This window comes from Hydra vulgaris, chromosome 06 (assembly GCF_038396675.1).
Source record: "Hydra vulgaris chromosome 06, alternate assembly HydraT2T_AEP".
NCBI lineage: Eukaryota > Metazoa > Cnidaria > Hydrozoa > Anthoathecata > Hydridae > Hydra > Hydra vulgaris.
In genome coordinates, this window is record NC_088925.1 from 27095001 (window position 1) to 27120978 (window position 25978).

The window sequence follows — 25978 nt, forward strand, 5'->3', positions numbered from 1 at the left end:
GAAAAGCTTTAATTTGGATGGCTTGTCGTCATCACGTTTATGAATTACATATAAAGGTAAATATTGAAAAAATCATATAATATTTTTATATTTATTTATATATTTAATTATTAATATTTCTTGATGAATTAAATGCTTTATTAATAAAATTTATTTAAATGATTTGAAATAAACATATTTTAGCACTTCTCAAATGTTCTTACTGGTGGTAAAGCAAGTGGACCAAAGACTGAGTTATTTGATAGGCTGAAGGGTAATTGGAAATCGATTCTTGAAAAGAAGATAAATTATGATAACCTAAAAAGATTTGACTCAGAAAATTTTTTTTCATCTTTTTTGGAAAAGCAGGTTGGTTTAATTGTCCTATTTAGATTATTGTGTTTAGTAATAAGTTTTAATAATAAAGTTTTTTGAAATTTAGGCTTCTGAATCATTAACATTCCTTCAAAATTGCCTAGATAATGATATATTTCCAAGAAATGACTACCAGTATTTTATAAAATTAGCAGTTCTTTGGTTAGGTGGCAAAGTAACAAAATTTCAATTTAGATTTCCAATGGCTTCGCATCATGCCAGGTTTATGGCACAGGGAGTTTATTATTTAACATATGATCTTCTTCAGCCACAATTCAGTAACTTATGTCCTAACATAATATCATTGCAAGAGGAAAAGCTGATTTATGAAATTGCTTCATTTACAGCACTATTTTATGTTCCATGGTTTATTAAAGCTCCTATCCCTGCCATAGCACCTTCTTTAGATCTAAAAGCTATTAATGAAATGATACAATATTCTGAATTCAGTTTCAAACCAGCAGAAGCCGTACTGAAATCACTTAAAAAGCACAATTGGTATTTAAATGAAAGATTTGTGGTTATGTGTCTTGCTGATAAATGTTTACCTGTAGATCAGCTACAAAAAATAGCTCTTAAATTAGCTCAAACAGCGAAGCCCACCAGTTATAAGATGGGGAAACTGAATTCTGAAATTTTTACTGACAATGAAAAAAAAATAACTAAAAATATTGAAGACTTTATTGGTCCTGAAAGCTGGTTTTTATTTGATTTATTAAAAATGACATTACATGAGACAGAATGGCTTAAAACTAGTTCATCAAACTGGGAAAAATTTTCAGGTTATATTAGATTTAAAAATTATGTCACTGGTCTTCTTGTTGTAAATGATTGTGCAGAACGGGCTATTAAACTTGGTCAAGACTTCATTGAAACTTTCAGAAACGAAGAAGATAGCCAAGCTAATTTATTAGTTGTTGCAGATCTTCGGCTAAAATTTCAGACAACAGAAAAAAAATCTTGGTTGAAAACTTTAAAATAATCTTTCTTTAAAAAATAAATGCAAATGTAAAAATATTTTTTATTTAAAATATGTAGGAAAAAATATATACGCCCCCCCCCTACCTCTCAAATATAAACATCATGTATTTTAATGGGTAGGGCTGACCATTTCCATCATTTTTTGCAATAAAACAAAACATAATCTAAAAAAAGATATATCAGGCTACAAAAATAACCCTTAAGATATCTTTAAAATAATTTTAAGTGACCCTGCCCCCCTTATTATTTACAAAAATTATAAATTTTCTAATTTTCGGACTGCTGGGACCAACCATAGGGGTACTCATAAAAAAAAAAAAATTGCATTTTTTTAATACACATATCAAAAGGAACGAGAAAAATTATTATGGTATTTTTTTTAATGACTTTGGTGTTTTATGCCCCACCCTAATATATATATATATATATAATAAATTAGTAAAAAACACTTATCCAACTTTTATCTTCTACTTTAAGTTTCACCATTGCTGGATCATCAGGAAGAGTACTCTTCCTTAAAGTAGAAGATAAAAGTTAGATAAGTGTTTTTTACCAATTTATTATTGCTCTGTTCTTTAAGAACATTGAGCACTCTTTTTGTAAAATACACTAACATAATTTACTTATATATACATGATATGTATATATATATATATATATATATATATATATATATATATATATATATATATATATATATATATATATATATATGTATATATATATAATATATATTTATATATATTATATATATATACATATACATACATATATATTTATATATATTATTTTTATATATATATATATATATATATATATATATATATATATATATATATATATATATATAGGTTATTATATTGTAATATATAAATATATATGTTATAATATAGTAATTTATAAATATATATGTTATATAGTAATTTATATGTATGCATTTTGTGTTTGAGAATGACTGATAATTGACTCTATAAATGTAGGTATAGCTTATATGGTATTATTTTTTAGAACTTCCCTAAACGACAACTTCTATGCCCTTATTGCTATTGACAATAATCTATCAATGCATTGATTTTCGATTCATATATGATGTCTTTTTCTTTGTATTTACTTATTCGTTACATTTTTTTATTTCATATTTATCATATGATGGATTTATGCGATATAGAAAAACAAAGTATTGTAAATTTGTATGAATTTTTTAAAAATATCTACTAATAATTAGTCCAGTTGACATCTAAACTTCAATGTTGCATATGTCATTTTTAAGTAGTTTCTAGGCTTTTCTAAATGTGTTTCTTATTCACATGGTTTTACAAGCAAGATCTGCAAGCAAATTTGAGCTGAAAATTTTTATTAGCCTTTAAGGAGAATTGATGTTGTTCTTAATTTAATTTAATTTGTTTAAATATAGTAGTTTTAATAAATAAATGTTTGTTCTTGGTTTTTTACTTATTTGTTTTCAGATTCTTAAGAACTAGGCAACTTAGCTAAGCAAGTTTTGTTTTATTTTTTAGTGCAATTAGAAAGAGCTGACTTGAGAAACTGAAAAAGAGCTATTTTTTAGTGCAATTGGAAAGAACTGAAGTGTTTTTTAGTCACTTCACACAGTATAACTGGTACTGATTTGAGTAAGTTTACTATTTTTTTATTTATTTTATATTGGATTTATTTTATATTAGATATATATTTTATGTATTTAACATGGAAAACTGACTGTAATTTGTTGACACAAAAGTAATCAACAAATTACAGTCAGTATTTTGTTGATCACTTACGTAAATAATTTTGTGCATTGTAGTCAAGATTCTTTGTTAAATTAAAAATAATTGATGTAAATAAATATTGTTTAATATTTTTAATAAACGACTTATATAAACATAAAAAGAAATGGATTTCAATAAATCTTAAGTTTAAATGTAGTCTTAGATTAGAAAAGATAATTTTTTTTACACAATTTGTAAGATTCTTTTACATTTTTTTATTATTCAGCTTTAACAATAGTAATGTTACTGGTAGAGCCGGATTTACAGTTTTAGGGACCCAAGTTAAAAAAAAGCCTGTGGCCCCATATTTAAAAGTAATATCTTAGTTTAAAAAAATATAATCTTAGTTTAACGTAATTAAAAGTTTTATTTCAATTTTTTAAATATATATTATAAAATTTACATATTCTTTTTTCTGTGTTTTTCATTAACAAAATCTTTAATCAATGAATCTATAATAATTGACTTCATTTTGTCTGCGTTGCTTGATAATAATGCAAAATTGTTTAACATTTTTTGTGACATAGTTGATTGCAAATCATTTTTTGTTAATTTTAATTTTGAAAATGACCTTTCTCCAGAGCAGTTGGATATCATGAAACATTTGAAAATCCTAAGAATGATTTCAGTATTTAGAAATGTAGCCTCCATTTGTTTTTCCTTTATAAGTTTGTACAAAAACAAATGGGACAATTCAGGAACTTGAGTATTAAAATGTTCTTTCAAATACAGATAAAGATGTTCAATTTCTGTATATAAATTATCATCAATATTTTTCGTGTAGTCTTCCACCAAACAATTAACGCATGTCTTCAGCTTATCTTTGTTGAATCTCGTGTCTATCAAAAATACAAATTTGTCATTCAGTTCCTGATAGCATTGAGCTCTTTCGTTTAAATTTGTAGTAAGATTATTGATAGTTTTTAAAAAAACGTTTGTCTTAAACTCTTCACGTGGACTTAATTAAGGTTCTTCTGATCAGTTTTCACCTAGTAGCACTTTCTTATTATGGTGTCTCTTTTGTAAATAATCTATATCTGGTAACAGTAATTTTGCATCTTGTTCTATTAAATCGAATGTGTTAGTTAATCCAAGAAGATAATCTCCAAGACATGAATAAAGTTCAGCTCATGTATCTAGAGTAATAGTTGCACTTTGCAATGATTTGGAAACAGCATTCATTTGTTGCAAAATTTGATCCCATATTATTGTTTGTAAAGCAAGTTCAAAAGTTTCCATTTTGGATTGTAAATTTCCAGCCGCAGCTCTTGTTTTATGTTTCAAAACTTTCACACTCATTGATTTTGACCAATCTTTCCATTAATTTATTGTAGTTCTGGTGAATGGTTTTGACTGAGTCAGCATAAACGCTCCACCAAGTATTCGATAGTGATTTCAATGAACTACTTGCAAACTGTTCCAAAACATGGCACAACTTTGTAAAAGCAGAGAAAAAGTTGTACAGATCTTGAACAAAACCTAAAAAAATTGCTTCCCTCGATGCAGCAATCTACAGCAGCCTCTCCTACCAAGTTAAGAGAATGACCTGAACATGGTAAGAATTTTGCCAGCTTATTGAACTCCAAAATTCTAGTTTTCATTCCTTTATATTTTCCAGTCATATTGCTTGAGTTATCATAAGACTGGCTTCTGCAGTTGCTGATTTTCAAGTTCAATTTTACGTTTAACAAGTCCACGATTGCATTTGCTAAATTTTCTCTGGTGTGATTATCGATGTGAATGAAGTTGACAAATCTTTCAATAGGCTCATTAGAAATTTGATCAATGTACCTCAAAATCACACATAGTTGATCTTTGTGACTCGCATCAGGTGTTGAATCTACTGATAATCCATAATACTTAGATTTTAAAACATCGTCACTGATTGATTGCAAAACTTTTCTTGCCATCAATACAGTTAATTCATTACATGTATTCTTTGAGAGGTAGTTTGTTTTTCCAGAAACACTGTCACCATAATTTTTTATGTGTTTTGCCAATAAAGGTTCAAACTGAGCAATCAACTCAAGCAGACCAATAAAATTCCTGTTGCTCTCAGACCCAAATTTTTCATTTGAGCCTCTAAAAGGTAAGTTTCTTTTGATCAATGCGCAAATTACAGCTATAACTCTTCTTACAACCTCTCTCCAGTAGTTTTTTTTCTTTGCGAGTTTCGTTAAGAAGTTGATCATTTAAAAAAACCTTGTTATTTTTTCTGTGAAAGTATGCTAATGAAGCTTTTCTGTGGTCTGATGAGTGTTTATGCCCCTGAATTGATGCCTCTGAATTTTTTCTAATTTTTATATCCTGTTGAAGCTAAAGCACATTTTGAGGGTTCAAAAAGCTTGCAGACAAAACAGAATACACAACTTAATGCTGGGGAATATATGAGCCATTCTCTATTAAATGTTTCGCCATTTACTTTTTTCCCCATTAACAAGCTTTTTGAGCAATATCGATCGCAATCTTGATACATCATTTTAGAGGATTTAAAGTCATAATCTGCATTTTGACATTTTAACGGACCGTTGTTTATCCAAAAGTGTATATCCTCAGCTGAAAGAATTTTCCAAAGTCCTGGATCTTTTCCTATTCAATGGCAAATCGATAGGGAAACATACTCTCTCCTTATTGAATTCTGATTGCTTGTTTAAAGTTTGAGTTTCATTAATTGAGTCCTCTACAAAATCCAATATTTTACCTCTTTACTTATGCCACAGTTTACAAGATTAGCTGAAGTTGGTGAATTACCATGACATTCTGCTTTTAATAAAAAACTATCAAGTTTTCGATGTTTCTTTATATATATATATATATATATATATATATATATATATATATTTTTTTTTTTTATTTTTTTTTTTGCAGCTCCACTTTCATAGCTCCTTCCCATATCTATAACATTTATAACATTTAATTAATTTAATTGCTATTGTTTACCAGCACTGATTTTACTAATAGACAACACTCCACTATTTTTTATTATTAAAATTAAGTAAAATAGCCTATATAAATAAGCGAAAGTTTGTTAAAAATAAACAGGAAAACAAACGTTAAAAATGTATAATTTATTTTTTCCCAGCGTGCTTATTTACTTTACTTAAAAGCGTCCAAAATATCGCCTAAGTTTAATGCAATTTAAAATTTAAAACAATTACTTTCTTTAATTACTAAGATATTTTACTTAAAAGCGTGCAAAATTTTTCTTAAAATAAACGCATTCATTTTATTTTAAATCGAATATTTTAAAACATTATGCACAAATAACAAAAAAACAAATTTATTAGCTACCGTTTTCAATATCAATCTGGAAAATTAATCAGGCTGTTTTGCAAATAAATAATCTTTACTACTATTGTAAACCTTAATAAATTAGGAAAACAGCCTTAATCATAGTTATTTTCTTGGTTTGATAAGTTGAACCAAGTAATTCTAGAAAGTAATTTTTTAAAAGGTTCTTGGTTAAACTTTTAATAAAAAAACGTAATGTTATTAAAAAAATGTCAAATGTTAAATAAAATTGTTGAGTTGATTGTTTGTTAAAGTTATTATTTATACTAATGAACAAAATGTTGCAAAATGCTTTTTGTTTAATTTTGGTCTTAAAATATTTTATTTTTTTTTAATCACGAAAATATTTTAAAAATAAAAAAGTAAACTTTTTTACACAATTACTTTCTAATGAAAATGTATGCACTTTCCAAAAATTAAAATTTAATTTTGCTGCAATTCGATTTTGGGGTCCCTTTTTTTGCAGGGCCCCTAGGCCATGGTATTTGGTTACTGGCAATATGTTTAATGATAATAGTGAAATTAAAGTGGATAATATTAGGCTCAAAGAAGTTATTAATGTAAATATTAATAGGCAACTTAAAAATAGTTGTATTTAAGTAGAAGAGATAGGTCTAGGCAAGATGAAATTAATTTTTGTGGAAATGTTAGAAATAAGAATTCTGGCAAGTAAGTTTTCTACTCAGCGAGAAGAAAGCTTACTTGCCAGAATTAAGTGTCAAGCATTGTTAATGTCTGTTAATTTGATTTTACTTTAGACTATTTAGAACAAAGCAAAGTATGAGTTTTACTATTTATAGTAACAATTAATAACAGTTTTGAATTTAAATGATTTTAAATTTTTTTACAATTTCAAACATAATTATGTTCTTTTTTTTTATAGTTGCCTTTGTCATCACTTGATTAGTTTGCTTACTGTTAAAACATGGTTTTAATTTTGTAAATTTAATATGATGTGAAATTTACTCTATTAATCATTAGTCAACAGTTAGGGAGAAGCTGGAGCTTAATTAAGAAATGCTAGAAATTAAAACAAAGGTAAAAATAATTTTGTTTACTGGTAACATAATAAAACCAGTTACTACTATTTATTGCGTATTTTTTTACTGTTTTTAACATGCTGCTTTGGAAACACTTTCTTTCTCTCCCTCTCTCTCTCTTAGATGAGAGGGAGAATTAATAAAACTTTTTTAATTACTCGGGAGACAGTATTGTGTGCTTACAAATATTTTATGCTATGCGCTATTGTTGCTGTGTTTTGTGTTGATAAACCTAGGCTGTTAAAGCTATTTTTTTATCTTTATATTTTCTGTTATATTATTATCCTAATTCTACTAATAATAAAATGCAAATAATACTTTTTAAATTAAAAATTGTAATTTTTTTTTTCATTTCTTTTTTTTAGGTTTTTGCAGGCTTTACTTGACTTCCATTTTCTGGTACCTGTGTTGTTACAGATTTTAAAAAGAACTTAACTGATGTTAATGCGGTCTCTATGTCGTTAACTATAAGCAATGATATTGCTGATAGGGAGTCAAAGTTAAAATATTATTAATAGATAAATTTGTATTTAATTTTTTACATAAAATATCAAGTTAATAATGTGTTTTTGTTATTAATGATTTAATCAATCATAACCCCCATTAAGGGTTGCTTACTGCTAGTTTTTTTTATTATTGCTACTGTTGTAAATTTCTACTGTTATTATTATAGTTGTAGTTGTTATTGTTATTACTACTGTTATTATTACAATGATTATTACTGTATTATTACACAGGTCAACAAAAAAAAAATTTTTTCTGGTGCCGAGCAAACAATTTGTTTTTTGTATAGCATTTCTCATTTTGATTTCAAATATGCAACTCATTTTTCACCATCACCTCAAGTTGTAAAAATAGTTGTAAACATTTATAACATTTGCACCTTCAATTAAAGTGCAAAAAAGAATTTAAAAAATCGCGAAAAAAATCATATAGTTGGGCCAGCAATGGTACCAACTGTTAGCCAACTGTTTTATTATTGTTGGGCCATTAATGTACCATTAGCGGCCCAACAGTTTACAAAACAGATGGCTAAGTGTTTTCACGGTACCAACTAAATAGCCAACTGTTGGCCCAACTGTAGCTAATAGTTGGTTATTAGGATCGGGCCAACTATTTACCAACTGTTCAATGTTTACTGGGTAGTCAGTATAATCATAAACCGAATAGTAATAAAGTTTAACTATTCTAGTTTTTAAAAATAATCTATGTTGATATCTAATTCTAAAAAGTTATCTGACATTATATGTTTTCACTACGCTAGCTCTAAACAGACTTTGCAAAAAACGTGGCACAGAATTTTAGCACAAAATTTGGAGTCGTAAAACGTGGTTGTCACGTACCTAATAACAATATTTATATTCAGCAAATTTTTTTTTTCTCTCCTTAAAACCAATAAATCTAAATAATAGTATTAGGAAAAAATCTATAATTGTTTATTAGTTTACCTTGGATAATTGTCCAGGGTATTAGAGTAGTATATTTTTTTTGCATTGCCAAAAAAATATACTACTATAATCCTTGCACTATGAGTCAGGTTTTAGAGTTGAAGGAACCATACAACAAGAAGAAGCCTTTAAATATTGTTAACATAAATAAAAAGCTCTCCCAAGAAAAGATTTTTTTATGACTTCACATCATTATCATCATCTTTTTTCAATTCATCTATAAATCGAAATAGGCCCACTATTTCAAAACAAGATCAAGAAAAACCGCTGCACTCCCACTTTTTTTGTTGAGCAAAAGTAGATCTACATTGCTTACTCTACATAAATCACAGTCTTCTCCCAGTGTAATTAGAAGAGAAGCTTTTTCAGAAGACCCTCCTTGAACATTTCTGCGAGCAAAAGCCAGAAATGTTCAACGAGATGACAAATAATCTAACAGTTCAAGGAGATGACAAAGAACCTATGACAATAAACATAGGTTATTTTTTTACAATTTTATTTTTTGTCGACAAATCTCTTTCAATTTTTTGTTTTCAATTACTATTCAGTTATTGTGTTTTAATTACCTTAAATCAAATTTACAATAATATTCATAGCAAAATTTAAGTTATTGTAGTGTTTTTACTTACTAGTTTGTCTTACATTTTATAACCTATATAAAAAAAGGTAAGCCTGGCAATTATCAAATTAAAAATGAACATTTTAAATTATTTAATCATTTTTTTAGAGTCCAATACGTTATGATTATGGAAATGAAAAAATTAGAGGATAACCGAACCCAGATTATAAATACATTAGAATCTTTGATTGATAGTGGTGAACTTGATACAAGTGTTGGACATTCAGCTATTGTCATTGATAGAAGAGTTTGATATAGAGGAAGTAAAACTTCAAAATAAAACATGTTGTAGTAAAATGGTAATTAAAATTTTTGTATCATTATATGCAAAAAACATCTTTTTTTAAATAATTCTGAACTTAAATACCTTCTTAATTAATTTACATTTTTTATGTTAATAATTTTATGTTGTTGACATTACTTTTCTAAGAGGTTTGAGTTGGCTGTTTAGTGTTAAGGGAGAACATATGCAGATTATTTTAATGCATAAAAAAAGAAACCTAAATACTATATATTGTTTTTTAGTTCATTCTTTATTTTAACATTCTATAATGGTTTTTTAGAGGGCTACATAATATACTATATTTACCACATATATTTATCATCATGCAACAAATGGTTTAAAAGTTAGAACTTGGGTGAAAATTTTTTTTAGACGAACTGAAAAGTCTTTACTCTTTTACAATAGCTTAGACAGTTGTAAGGTATTTATACATACTATTTAAAATAGCTTGCATAGTATATCAGATATTATTGCCCCCATCTAAACGTTTTTTCAGTGTATTTTTAATTTTCAATTTGATTTAAAAAGGTCGCATATATTTTTTGGTGACATCTGAATTTGTGAAAAAAAAATTGTAACGAAGTATTAAGTTTTAATTAGATAAACTAGAAAATTTAATGATTAAAAAAAGTAAATGAAAAATTTTTTTTTTATATAAAATTTTTGTATAACTTTTGTATTCTTTTTTTTTTAAAGTCGTTTTTAAAAAAAGCATTACCTTTTAAAACGATTTAACAACAATACACTAATTTATAGTCTCAGTGCCGTTCCATAAATTATCTCAAAATTGTTTAGAAAACTAAACATTTCTAGAATTTGAGAAGATTTGAGAAAAAATTTGAGAAGCAGAATATGACATATTGATATTACTTTGATATAAATTTTTTATATCAAAGATTTTTTTTTAACGCTATATATCTTTCTTAACTTAAACCACTTAAATCACTAACTTTCGAAATATTTATCTTACTAAACAATTTTGTGATAATTTATGGAACGGAACTGAGAATCCGTGTATTGAAAGTTTTGATATGCAATTTATTCACGGTTTTTATCAGCCCATATAATTAAGAAACTAATTTGCTGTGTACTATGTAATTACCCCTATAACATTTTTAGGTTACATTGCGTATTGTAACGTAAAAGAAATTCGTTACGCTACGTGCAAAATGTCCGTTATTTTTACGTAACCGAGACGTAAGATTTTACGTAACGATACGTAAAATTGTTACGTAACAATACGTGCAAAATATCCGTTATTTTTACGTAACCGAGACGTAAAATTTTACGTAGCGATACATAAGATTGTAACGTAACGTTACGTGCAAAAATGTAATTTTTACGTTAATGCGATGTAACGTATAACGTATTAATAAGTGACATTTTGACCTAATAAGACGTGATCATGGTCACCTGCGGCCACTTTCTAATTAGCGACATTTTGAATTACTATCTTATATGCGTATGCTTAATTAACTAATTGCTAACATAATTGTCACAGATCACCGTTTATGCCGAAACAATGTGGACTAGAAGAATAAGCCTTCGCCTGAAGAGTAAGGAGTAAACACATAATAATTAAACAGTAGCAATCACACAGACACTTAAAACATTAACTAAAAAAAAAATATAATCCTTTAAATTCTTGATAGAACAATAATTTGTCAAACAAAATCTTGATGAACAATAACTTTATTGTACTAAGCTTGATTTTAAGTACGGAATATGATGATTGTCAAAATTGACATTATATACGCATTTTTGCTTGTGGGGTAATAAAAACAAATGAAGAGTTACGCTAATTAAATAAAAAAAAAATTAAAAAAGTTTTATTTATATAAAACGTTATAACGTAATTAGATTTACAATATAGTAATTAACATTAATAATAAGTCGTTTATGAGTTATGTATATATTTGTATATATATGTATATATATATATATATATATATATATATATATATATATATATATATATATATATATATATATATATATATATATATATATATATATATATAGTATCGGACAAAACGAGTGCAACCAAATAATGTTAATTTAGTTTCTTTATATAAAAGTGCTGCATTTTTTCAATTTAGAGAAATAACTATGTAAATGTTTAGAGACAAAGTTTTTCAAGTTTTATTCATCACAAAGTTCATTATTTGTACACAAAAATTAATAAATTAATCAAAAGTATTATAAAAAGTTGATTTCCTTCTGGACAAAACAAGTGCAACTCGACAAAATGTTGACCAAGCTGTATTTCGCTATCAATATTTCGTGGCGAGTCCTTTGTTGTCGATCACAGCCTTGCATCTTCGAGGCATCAGGTGATCAATGAAACTTTGTGGAATCGCTGCCCAGGCCTTTTGGATTTGTTCAAACAGTTTATCCTTATTACGAACACCTTCACGATTAATTCTGCGGTTGACAATCTCCCACAGGTTCTCGATAGGGTTGGGATCCGGAAGATTGAGGCGGCCAATCCATCACCAATAGATGGTTGTCTTGAAACCACTGCTTGACTACTTTTGCAGTGTGTTTCGGATCGTTGTCTTGCTGAAAAACCCATTTATTGGCATATTCCATTCAGCATGAGGTAACATAACATCTTTCAGGATATTTTTATACATGAAACGGTCCATTGTTCCATCGTTTCTATGTATTGGACCTAGATCATTAGCAGAAAAACACCCCCAGACCATTACATTGCCTCCTCCATGCTCCACGGTCTTATGGCAGTAACGTAAATCGAGGCGTTTTCCGGCCGGTCGACGTACACGGCAAATGCCATCGCTCCCAATGGTGTTGAACTTCCAGACACTGAACAGGACAGTTCGCCATTTCTGCACATTCCAGTCAATATGAGATGTAGCAAACAGGAGTCTTTTCTTCTGGTTTTTTAGTGAAATCAGCGGTTTCTTTGCAGGGCGTCGAGAAAACAATCCGGCTTCAACAGCACGTCGTCTGATTGTTCGGTCCGATACAGGCAGCTCTAATTGCTTTTGTATCTCGACTGATGATATCCAGGGATTCTTCTTGACGGATCTGACGATCATAGAATCCTCTCTAGAAGTGGTGGAACGTGGTCTTCCACCTTTGTTATCTGCTGCCAACTTCCCCGTAGAGCGATATTTGGAACATAGTCTTGATACGGTCCATTTTTTCACGCGATATTTATCACAAAAATGTTTTTGTGACATTCCACTTACGTATTTGTCAATAATTTTCTTTCTTAGTTCCAATCCAAGACTGTCGGGAGCCATTTTTGCACTTGAAGTCATAAAAATAATAAAAATAAATAATCACGCTTCTCAAGGCTTACCGTGTTACATTTACCTTGTGATGATACAATAATGCTCTGTGGAACACAACGTCTTGGTTGAATGTGGACTGTATTGATGTAATGAAACACTTGTTGTATTTCACTTCTTGTATTGATGTTCTTGATAAAACACTTTAATAAAACTCACTTCGATAAACTGTCTTGATAATACTGACTGTTTGACTTCCATATACTGACTGAACTAATGTCGATTTACATGTCTCTTATATAGTAAAATGAACCTGTGTGAACCTGTTCTGGAAGATTCTAGATGCTTCTTTTCGATGCTTCTGGAAGCTTCTGGATGCGTCTGGATGCTTCTGAATGTTTCTGAATACTTCTGGATGCTACTGGATACTTCCAGATGCTTCTTCTGGAAACTTCTGGAAGCTTCTGCATGCTTCTGGAATCATCTGGAAACTTCTGGATACTTCCTTTAATTATTAAAAAACTTCCGTGACGTTGACACGGACCAGACTTTAGAAAATGAAACAAACCAAAAAAGTTGCACCTGTTTTGTCCGCAGCAAAATGGCACTTGTCAACGAAATTCTGCCTGTGTGCTGTCACCTGTCAGCTGATTGCTCATGTCATGGCATGCTATGATTCCAGACTCCTGCACTGTTTGCTGCGGTAGTATAGTTCGTTTCGTTTTTAAGACATGTAAAATTAGGAACACTTTTTAGCATTGTTCGATGTTGGTTGCAAATGTTTTGTCCAATACTATATATATATATATATATATATATATATATATATATATATATATATATATATATATATATATATATATATATATATATATATATACATATATATATATATATATATATATATCTATATATATATATATATATATATAATATATATATATATATATATATATATATATATATATATATATTACTACTATATATATATATATATATATATATATATATATATATATATATATATATATATATATATATATATATATATATATATATATATATATATAGAATTAGTAAATATAAATTTTTCTTAATTTTACATATACAAGTTGTTTGAAATAAAGAGAATTTGCAAATAAATGGGGGTCGATCGCACCTGATGACCCTCCTTCCCCCTTCTCATATTTATTTCAAATTTCATATAACATTTATTGATGACGTTTAGAAAAAAGCATTTAATTCAGAAGTTTATTATAACAAAAAAAATTAATAACATAGTAATAATATATGTGTACATTTTGCCTCTAATTACTGTCTTTGGTAAACAAAATATCATCGTTGCAAACATCATCAAAAGCGTTATTGTCAGAATTATCATTGCCAATAGGTGCAATATTAGCCTTCTTTGGTGCCCGACTAGGTATGTCTATTAGTCTGGCTTCTGCCTTGACTGCTGCACGTTTTGCATTCGTTTTAATTGATCCCCGAGTGCCTCTGCCACCTTATGGGCGTTAATGCGTTTTTGCGATCTTAGCGGCAGAGAATCTTTAAAATGTAAAAATAAAATCTTTAAAAGAATAGAATCGATAATCAAAAAACATTTAACCAATTATATAGTTATTGAAATCACATTAACACAACAGTAAAACTTTTTTGACAATAAAAATAAAGTTAATTTATTTTTTCAAAAAAAACTTTTTTTGACAAAATAAATAAATTTAGCAGCAAAACACCTCGAAAAATGCCCCAAATTGTCCCCAAATTATTTGACTTTGAGCACAAGGTAAATCTCAAAATTTTGTAAAAAAATATTTTTGATGTGATTATAATGGTCCAATTTTTTTCTTAGATGTTGTGTATTCTGGTTTTTTCGTAATTGTTCTTTAAAATAAAATAAAATTTATCAAAATTTATTCAAAAATAAAACTTTATTGCCTATTTGCCGTTGGTTATTTTTTTCCTAAATCTTTTTTTTTAAATTTAAACAATATTTATGAAAAACCCGGAATATATAACAATCAAAGTATATATAACTCAAAGCCAAATAATTCGTAAATAATTTAGCGCATTTTCCGGGGTATTTTGCTGCTTGAGCACAAGGTAAATGTCAATATTTTTAGAATTTTTTTTTGTAATCGTATTTTTTTCATATTTGCTCAAAATTTAGTTTCTTGTGTATTTTCGTTTTAAAATAAATTTTTTTTTCGAACACCCCTAATGTCTAGTTTAAAAGCCGGAAAAATCAAACAAAATTTTAATTATCATTGCTAATTCTATTTCTATTTATATTGTATTTCAATTATAAATGTATTTCTAATTAGGAGTCGTTCATTAAGTACGTACGCATTTATTTCAACCCTTATTCCCCCACCCCCGCATTTTGATATACGTTTTTTTTAGTACCCTCCACCTGAATAAAAGAACCTAAGCTTTTAATGTACCTACCTAACATTTTATTTTTTTTAAGTTAAGTGTCTTCTTTCTTTTATAATTGACCCTGCCCCCTCCCCCACCACCACCAATCGTATTTACACCATTTACAGATATAGATGTGGGTACAGGCGCAATGGAGTGTTCATACATCAACTGTGTATTGTTTCATAACCTCAAAATTATGCTTTTTTACCGCATTGAAATCTAAGTTATAATCAAATAAAGTTACAAAAAAAACTTGAGTATTAAAAAAGTTTTTATATGCCGTTTTCGGATATATTAACGATTTACGTCGCATATAAGGTTTAAAAGCTAATTTTTTTTTTAATAATACCCGCTAGTAATCTAACTAAGATATTATTATTATTTCATTTATTTAACACCCATTGTAAATTACAAGGTAAAAAAGAAAAATAAGAAAGTTACTTCTCGTGATTTTCACTTAAGAATTTTTTCTTCCAGAATTTGTTTAGAAATTCCTCTTTGCTCTTTCGCATTCCAGCACTCTACTGCATGTTTCAAAGTTTGTTCAACTTCGGAGGGAATTTCACTTTTAGAAAGTGCTATTTTTATCTTCTTTTTATTTTGAATTAAGTTTTGAAAATTTAGCATCCGAAAACGGCATAGGTCCTGAATATCGCCAACAAACGAATGTTTAAATAAGGGGTCTTTAAGTTGTGAAAAAATAATGTCTGAAGTTGTTTTATTATTAAGAAGACGAAGAAACAAGTTTAATTTATTTTGTTGAATACTTTTTGAAATTTCCTGGATTTTAAATAGCAAATTTGTATAGTTCTTACTGTGTTTTGAAACATTTAAAAGCGATTTTAGTGCACTCCTTCCAATTACATCTAGCTTTTTCATCAAATCAGAATTATTTTCACATATCTCCATACCATAAGTTAAGGTAGGGACTGCCAATAATTTATATATATAAGAAATAGAACCTGGGTGGGCAAACCGGATTCCAGATTGAATAAGAGTTTGAACAACAGCTCTAAAGTTTGAAATTTTTTCATCAACATATGTATTATTGAGTGAAGCAAAAGTTGAATGTTTAGTATCCCATGTGAATCCCAGATGTCTAAGTTTATTCTGAAGATTTATTTTATTACTAGATATCGTTATCGTATTGGTTTGTATTTGTGCTTTACCTGAAATCAAGAATTCAGTTTTTTCGGCATTTATTTTAATACAATTTAAATTACTGTAAATATTGCATGATTTTATCAGCTTTTTGAGACCAGAGAGGGTAGAGCTTAAAACTATGATATCATCCGCATATGCCACCACACCAGTGAAGTTACCATATATCGATGTGCCAACAATACCTTGATTTGTAATAGTTTCAAGAAGACTTTCAGTGTAAATATTATATAGGTGAGGTGAAAGAATCGATCCTTGTCTTACTCCTTGCTTTAGAAGAAAGGAGTTTGATTTACAACCTTGATATGAGACTGTTGCACTACTATTGTTATATAACGAAGAGATAGTGTTAACTATACAGAGTGGTAATTTTTTATCGAAATATAATTTATCAAATAGGATATTCCAGTTGCAGCTATCAAAAGCTTTTTCTACATCTAAAGAGCATAGGTATACAGGTGAATTGTTGCTATTGTAATGTTTAATTGTTTCGCTAATTAGAAATTCAGCATGTAGCGTTGAACAGTTAGCATTGAATCCAAATTGTAGGGGGTGAGTATCTATAATATCCGGACATATAATAAGGATTAGGTATTCTAGAACCTTTGTAAAAATTGGTATAATGCTAATACCGCGATAATTGTTCGGGCTATCTAAAGATTTTTTATACGATTTAACAAGGGGTACAATAATAGACGTCGACATTGATAATGGTGTCCATCCATAATTAATGAAATAATTAAAAAATTTGATGAGCCATTTTGTTAAAGTATCACAATTTGCGTATTTCAAATGTTCTGCTGAGATACCGAAAGAGTCAGGAGATTTTTTAAATTTTAGGTTCGAAATAGCCCTAATTATATTTTCTTCAGTTATTATAACATCATCATGTTTTGTACACGGGGGAATTCTCCGATGATTTCCATTACGATGTGTTATTTTTGAAGTATTCAGTACTTTTTCGAAGTGGTTTGCAAATTCTGAAGTAATGGATTCTTTGTCTTTTTTATTATTTATGGTAAATAATCTAGAATTTATGTCTTTGTTTAAACATCTAAAAGCATTCCAAAAGTTTTTTGGTCTAATATTTTTTAACTTTTTAATTTTATTATACTGTGCGCAAATTTTATTATTTTGAGCCAACTTGACGGCTTTGCGAAAGCTTTTACGAGCCATTAAGTAACGATTGAAAGTTACGGAGTTTAAATCTTTTAAAAAACCAGAATCCCTCCATTTGTTGAAATGAATTGAAAGAATAGTTTTAGAACGACTTAATTCAGGTGTCCACCAAGATTTTGAATACAAACATTGCTTTTTACTTTTTAAAGTTTCCTTAAAAGCTATTTGAGCGCTGCCAGCAATTGTTTTATAGATTTGAATAAGGTCGTATTCATAATTATCAGTAAAATTAAGATAGTTAAAGCAATTGGTTAAATGATTATTATATGAATTTATAAAGTTAGAATCGTTCCAAGCGTAGCTAGGAATATTAGTATCTTCTTCTATTGTGGTATTGTATTTAGTGTGCTTACCTTCAACTTCAACTGATATTGAAAGTGGTAAATGATCGCTTAAGTTATTTGAGCACTCAGGATGAACAATGCATTTTATACTTAGGAAATTTGTATATTTTGGTATGGCGACGTGATCAATATATGACGAATTCGGTAGCGTCTGGTGCCGATATGTATAATTAGGGCCAGAACCTTTAGTTACATCTACTAGTTCTAATTGATTTGTTTTTAAAAATTCAGATAAGTGGACAGAATAACTGTTTCTTTTGGAATTCGATCTTTCAAATAAGTCATATATTTGGTGTGGAAAAGATTGGAAATCACCGGCTATAATTATATTACCGTTACCTTCATAACTATTAATTAAACCTTTGACGATATCTAGTTGACTTTTGTATTCCTCCAATGATGAGAGGCTGTTCCGCGATGAGGAGAGGTATATTCCAATAACTATAATATTAAGTTCATTTTTTTCGAAATTTATTGCTAAAATATGGTCATCCTCGTAAAGTACTCTAATATTTTGGAATTGATTTCTTCGTATAAAGAACGCATTTCCGACAAATGGTCGACCTTTTACATGTTTATTAGACTGATGGAAATAAATGGAGTGTGTTTTATTAAATAAATCTCTTATTATGGAGTATTTAAGTTTAGATATCCAATATTCACATAAAAACGTTATATCATAAGATTGTATAAGTGACTTTGTAAATTCAATGTTTGACTTAAGTCCCTGACAGTTAAAAGTACATATATCGAAAGTTGTCGAAGGCTTGTTTTCTCCTCTTATGCTGCTTGGATCCATTTTCAATTAAAATTTTTATCCTGGCTCCCGTTGGATACCAGATTTTGTTCACTGTTTTTGAAAAAGCGTTTTGTCCTAAAAGGTTTTACAATTATATTATTGTGCCATACCTCAGGGTTGAATATCTTTATTTTTTCCGAACTGTTTATTGTAACTCGAAACGATCTATTATACTCGTTTATTTTGTTTACGGCAACTAACAATGGCGTAATGTCTATTTCACTTATTATATAATTTTTAAGATCTTCTTCAGTAACTTGATTGCATATGCCTCCCACAAAGACATCAAATTTACGTACAATTTTTTCGCCTGCAATGCTTTTATGATCAGTAATTTTAGTTCCAAAGATAGGCTCGACCTTACGATATTTTTTTTCAAAAGATAAATTTTGGTGGCGTGCAACAGGCCGCACGGGTTTATTATTCTTACCAATTAAAATAAAGTTGTCATCTTTATTCCGTTCAATACTCATTTTCAGTTTTTTGTCATTTATTACGTCAGAAATTTTCTCTGAAGTTCTTGCGGTTGATTGCGTTTGAGCCACAACGTTGGCAAATGTTTTTGAAAAATGTTGTTTTTGTGTATTTTTAATTTCAATATTATTTGGATATAAGGAATCACAATTAATCGAATTTGAAACAATAGATTTGATTGTTGGTTTGCCGCAAGATTGCTGAAAGATATCTTTCGTAAAATTTGCGGTGACTTGCGGTGACTTGCGGTGACAGAATTTTTATTTTCATTTTGCGTGTCGTAGTTAAAATGTTTATCTTCACATTGTGCATAATAATCATATTTTACGTTTTGGGTATTTTCGTTTGATACTTTAAGGTTTTTAATAAGTTTACTTTGATGAGTTAATTTTTCTCGCATCAGACTTAGCTCCAATTTTATTTCTTTGTTTTCTTTTAGAATCGAGTTTGTCATAGTAATTAATTCTTTAACTAACGAGATTAAAAACTTGTCACTAATTTTTTCAACATTTTTGGTCGAGATTACGGCCTTAACTATATCTTTATGAAGTTGCTTTTCGCATATTGTGATCGAAAATAAATAAATATCCTCCAAACATAGTGATGTTTTATATCTTTTGCGAGGATTCTTTTCAGCTGGGTTTTCGGAGTCTAACGTTATATTTATATCACAGAATTGTTCTGTGCCAAATATATCCAAGATTTCAGTAAATAGACGTTCGCGAAGATTTCGAATCAAGCTATCTGAAACTGTTTTCAAACTTTGAACAATTAAATCCTTCGGGTGAGAGCATATTTCATCTAAGTCTTTCAGATAGTTATCTTCAAACGTATTTGAATCACATATCAAATTGGAAAATATCTCACCGACTAAACGTGGTGCCATATTCGTATTTTAAATTCAATTATGGTGACAAGATAATACCAAATTAAGTAACAAATTTATATGGTAAGTTCATAGTATATACCCATAAAATATAAATAACTAAACTAATACTAAAAACTTAAAAAATACTATATAACTTTTCGTTAAATTTTTCGCTGCCAAAACACGTCCGTTCATGAACACGTCCGCAACACGTCCCGTCCGCAACACGTCCGCAACACGTCCGCAACACGTCCGCAACACGTCCATATTATAAGTTATAGAAATTTACCATCGATTGTAAATTAAAAAGAGTAAATAACACATTTTATAATGATAAATAATATATGCATAAATACATTGCATGATCGCTTAAATACATGACATAGATCGTAACAATAAATATATTACATAGATCGCTTCTCGGTTTAATGGCTCAGATCAAGTGTAGTATCTGTTCTTGATTCTTAGTTTATTTAGGCGAGCTAGTGATCGTAACTAGTATAGAGAAGGTCTACTGGCTTTCTGAGTGGTTTGTTGATTTTACCTTGCCCTGTCCACGGGTTGCTAAGGCGAGTGTTTAAAAAGTCTACTGGCTTTTTGTGAGCATTGAGGTTATAGAGATCGTAGATCTCAGCAAGTGGAATATAGTGAGTGTGAGTGTAAAGAGGTTGGTTAGACCTCTTCTAGAGGTCTACTGGCCTTTGAGCGACTGAGTGTTTAAAATATACTGTTAGTACTACATACCATGTTACTAATTGAACCTAAAACAACCATGGAAATAGATACTACAAAAATAGATGTTTCTACAGTTCCAACCAAAAGTTATGCGCAAGCTGCAAGCAATACCCATACGCAAGCTGCAACAAATAATATCATTTATAACGGGTATAGTCTCCTTAAAAATACAATCTTAAGTAAAGTAACTACAAAACTAAGCGATAATGAGATTCTATCAGCTGTTGAAGATGCGGGATATGACAAATACCTCTACGGTTTCCAACAAATTCGTAACAGTTCAATTATAGAACTTGTTATGAAAAATGACAAAGTCAAGAATACAATCCTTGAAAAAGGGCTAAACATCAATGGCGTAATGCACCAATTTTACCAAACAACCCCTAGTAGAAATATCACTAAAAGAGTAACGATATCTATTCTTGGACTACCAATAGAAAAATGTAGCTTTCCTGCCGGAAAGGCTTTGGAGGAGCTCGGGTACGGAAAACATATAAGGACTAACCCTATTCTTAAAAGAACACCAAAATACAAAACGCCCTACTACTCGGGTATAATAGTTGTAGTAATGGACAACCTATCTAAACCAATCCTTAGATTTATTAACCTTAAAGGATATGAAGTTAGGGCAATCTATACCGGGCAAAAAGATGTGGGAAACCAAAAAAAAGTAATAAGTATAACAAATCAGGAGAAAGTAAGTAATTGTATAATCGAACCAACTAATGATTCAGCTTCAGTTTTATCATTGGTAGAAACAAAAAGTCTAATAGACGCTATTACAAATGAGGATAAGGTAAAAGAGAATCAAGCAGAAGATCAAGAGGATAAGTTTGTTAGTCAAACAACAGAAATATCAATAGAACTCCAAATAAAAACGTATAAAGAATTATCAACTGAAAACACAACAAAGAGTAGAAAAGATGTTAAAGAAAATAATAGTGATGACGATGATAGTAGAGATGACGATGACAATAGAGATGACGATGGTAGTAATGATGATAGTAGTGATGACGATGGTAGTAATGATGACGATTGTGATGACGATAGTAGTGAAGAAGAATGTGAAGTTCCTGAGGAATTTCGTAAAATGCTCCATATTGAAAAAGTGGATTTTAACTGGAGACTATTTAAAAACTTTGATCGACTAAACTGCAGTAATGAAGACCTGAAAGAATTTAAAACTTATAAAACTTGAATGGTTACAGTACGAAAAAGCTAACAGCAAGTACAAATCAATAGACGAAAAAGTAAAACTTAATCAAATTCTTTTACCAATTGCATTTCAACAAATGGATTCCGAAGAAATGTATGCTTACAACATGAAAGAATTCAAAAATTTTAATAAAATGACTGCTGAAAAAACTGAAAGGGAAAGATATACAGCCTATAGGAAAGCAGAGTGGGAACAACGAAAAAAAGAATACTCACAGTTTCACCGTGATCATGAAAAGAAACAAAACGAGCGTAATCTTAAAAAAGAAATCTATCTTTCAAAAAGACTCAAATTAACGCCACAAGCAGAAAATCAAAAATTCACTTAAAATAAAAATAGAAAATAGAAAATAGAAAAATCCTAAAAAAAGTAAAAACAACGATAGAAACAGACTTAAACCCATTTAGAATAATAAAAAAACAAAATAAAATAAAAATATAAAACTTCTAATAAACAAATAAAAAAATTAAAAACTGTGACCCGTTAAACAGTTAAAAAAAAAAAAAAAAAACATTACATTTATTTTAGTTTACACATTCAAACACCTCGTGCAATATCTGTCTCGCTTACTCTATGCTATCTTTCTAACTCGACTTCTTCTGACTTTCACTCTAACTTACTTCGTTCTTCTTAAATTCATTTACTCTTGGTCAGCGATGTTGGTGATGACGTTCATTGGTGAGCTGAACTTGTCTTCGCTGGCCCGGGTATGTGGCCTCTGTATGGCAATTAGCCGAAGGAGGATAAACCACAAAACCCATTTTATAATGATAAATAATATATGTATAAATACATTTAAACATATATATATTAATTGTACATTCTAACATCTCGTGTAATATCTGTCCCGCCTACTGTATGCTATCTTTCTAACTCGACTTCTTCTGACTTTTACTCTAACTTACTTCGTTCTTCTTAAATTTACTTACTCTTGGTAAGTGATGCTGGTGATGACGCTCATTTGTGAGCTGAACTTGTCTTCGCTGGCCCGTGTATGTGGCCTCTATATGGCAATTAGCCGGAGGAGGATAAACCACATTACCCATAAAATAATTATAATTTTTTTTTTTTGGTTTTATAATCATATATATATAAATACATTAATACATTTATTTTAATTTGCACATTCTAACACCTCGTGCAATATCTGTCCCGCTTACTCTATGCTATCTTTCTAACTCGACTTCTTCTAACTTTCACTCTAACTTACTTCGTTCTTGTTAAATTCATTTACTCTTGGTCAGCGATGTTGGTGATGACGCTCATTGGTGAGCTGAACTTGTCTTCGCTGGCCCGGGTATGTGGCCTCTATATGGCAATTAGCCGAAGGAGGATAAACCACAATACCCATAATATAATTATATATATATATTTTTTTTTTAGGTTTTATAATAATATATAAAGAAATACATTTATAGATTTATTAAAATTTGCACATTCTAACACCTCGTGCAATATCTGTCCCGCTTACTCTATGCTATCTTTCTAACTCGACTTCTACTGACTTTCACTCTAACTTACTTCGTCCTTCTTAAATTCACTTACTCTTGGTAAGCGATGCTGGCGATGACGCTCTTTGGTGAGCTGAACTTGTCTTCGCTGGCCCGGGTATGTGGCCTCTATATGGCAATTAGCCGAAGGAGGATTAACCACAAAACCCATTTTATAATGATAAATAATATATGTATAAATACATTTAAACATATATATATTAATTGCACATTCTAACATCTCGTGTAATATCTGTCCCGCCTACTCTATGCTATGTTTCTAACTCGACTTCTTCTGACTTTTACTCTAACTTACTTCGTTCTTCTTAAATTTACTTACTCTTGGTAAGTGGTGCTGGTGATGACGCTCATTTGTGAGCTGAACTTGTCTTCGCTGGCCCGTGTATGTGGCCTCTATATGGCATTTAGCCGGAGGAGGATAAACCACAATACCCATAAAATAATTATAATTTTTTTTTTTTTGGTTTTATAATCATATATATATAAATACATTAATACATTTATTTTAATTTGCACTTTCTAACACCTCGTGCAATATCTGTCCCGCTTACTCTATGCTATCTTTCTAACTCGACTTCTTCTAACTTTCACTCTAACTTACTTCGTTCTTCTAGTTAGAAATTCACTTACTCTTGGTAAGCGATGCTGGCGATGACGCTCATTGGTGAGCTGAACTTGTCTTCGCTGGCCCGGGTACGTGGCCTCTATATGGCAATTAGCCGAAGGAGGATAGACCACAATACCCATAATATAATTATATATATATATATTTTTTTTAGGTTTTATAATAATATATAAAGAAATACATTTATAGATTTATTAAAATTTGCACATTCTAACACCTCGTGCAATATCTGTCCCAATTATTCTATGCTATCTTTCTTACTCAACTTCTTCTGACTTTCACTCTAACTTACTTCGTTCTTCTTAAACTCGCTTACTCTTGGTCAGCGATGCTGGTGATGACGCTCTTTGGTGAGCTGAACATGTCCTTGTTGGCCCGGGTATGTGGCCTCTATATGGTAATTAGCCGGAGGAGGATAAACCACAAAACCCATAATATAGTTAGGTTTTAAGTTTTATAATTTAGAGTTTAATAATATATGTATAAATACATTTATTACAATTTGCACATTTTAACACCTCGTGCAATATCTGTCCCGCTTACTCTATGCTATCTTTCTACTCTTAACTTTTTCTGACTTTCACTCTAACTTACTTCGTTCTTCTTAAATTTACTTACTCTTGGTCAGCGATGCTGGTGATGACCCTCATTTGTGACCTGAACTTGTCTTCGCTGGCCTTGGATCTGAATTATTGTCTCCCGCTACCCCAAGCATGGTGACAATGAATTATCAAAATATATGTTTCAAGTGAGTAAACTTAATATAATTTTATCGACAGGTTTAAATTTTATCTAATAAATCTTTTAACGTTTAAAGGTTTTGAACATGTGAAGTTTCTTTTCTCCCCAAAATGAAAGTTTCCATTCTCTAAAAAATAAAGGGGATGTAAATTTTACGCTGTCATAAGTTGAAAGATTTTAAGATTAAATTTAAAACCTAATGTTGATGAAACTAAATTTAGTATATTCAAGTCAAAAAAATATTTAGTTATTCATTGGCTTCATATTTAAGGTAGGTAGAGAAAAATATTTGGGTTACTTTTGTGGAAATAAACATAAAACTTTTAATGTAAATCTAAAGCATAGCCGCAATATTAAACATCAGATAGAAAGACGTGATATGAAGCTTTACTAAATGAATTAAACAAAACAATCAGGAAGAACTAAATTAATTTATATCTGTTATAAGTAATCAGTAAAGGATCAAAGTGAAGAGGGGGCAATGATTTGTATGTATCCTCCCCACCAGAATCTGCAAATCCTAATATATCTTTAGAATGGAGGACCTTTTTTTTTGGAGACGCAAATGTGATTCAAAATACAAAAGTGTTTCAACATCACTCCCTTACGTAAATAATAACTTAAAATATATTCCGGGGCAAGAATGAAACTTGTTTTTAAACAGGAAAACTAATAGAAAGATCAAAATCAGGCAAAAATATTTTATTCCACAGTAAAAATTGATTAAACTTTGTTTTAGAGAATGTTTTATTTAGGGATTGTCTATAAATTACGCAACTTAAAAAATTAAGGAAGAGATTATTTTTTTCTCTCTTTTTTTTTGTTTGTTTTTTTCATTGAAAATTTACTGTTTTTAAGTTTTTCT

General features: G+C 29.5%; 2 protein-coding genes and 1 non-coding gene across 3 annotated transcripts in view; 2 read left to right on the forward strand and 1 right to left on the reverse strand.

Moving 5' to 3' along the window:
• The window catches only part of LOC136081307 (uncharacterized), a 2494-nt gene extending 1158 nt beyond the window's left edge, over positions 1-1336 (forward strand). Inside the window, exons 1-3 of the mRNA XM_065798614.1 lie at positions 1-56; positions 184-348; positions 422-1336. The exon at positions 1-56 is cut by the window's left edge and continues 1158 nt beyond it. Of these exons, the coding sequence (XP_065654686.1) occupies positions 1-56; positions 184-348; positions 422-1336 (1136 nt within the window). The remainder of the gene's footprint in view (positions 57-183; positions 349-421) is intronic.
• Positions 1337-15913: 14577 nt separating this feature from the next.
• Positions 15914-18943, reverse strand: LOC136081308 (uncharacterized). Its single transcript, XM_065798615.1, has one exon. It carries the CDS (start codon positions 18941-18943, stop codon positions 15914-15916), a length of 3030 nt encoding a protein of 1009 aa, XP_065654687.1.
• Positions 18944-20697: 1754 nt separating this feature from the next.
• On the forward strand, positions 20698-20893 carry LOC136082096 (U2 spliceosomal RNA). Its single transcript, XR_010639391.1, has one exon. It is a non-coding gene; the product is annotated as a U2 spliceosomal RNA (small nuclear RNA).
• Positions 20894-25978: the final 5085 nt, after the last annotated feature.

What these genes read in the sequence shown, in the direction of transcription:
- LOC136081308 (XM_065798615.1), bottom strand. Translation starts at nt 18,943, where the DNA reads ATGGATCCAAGCAGCATAAGAGGAGAAAACAAGCCTTCGACAACTTTC.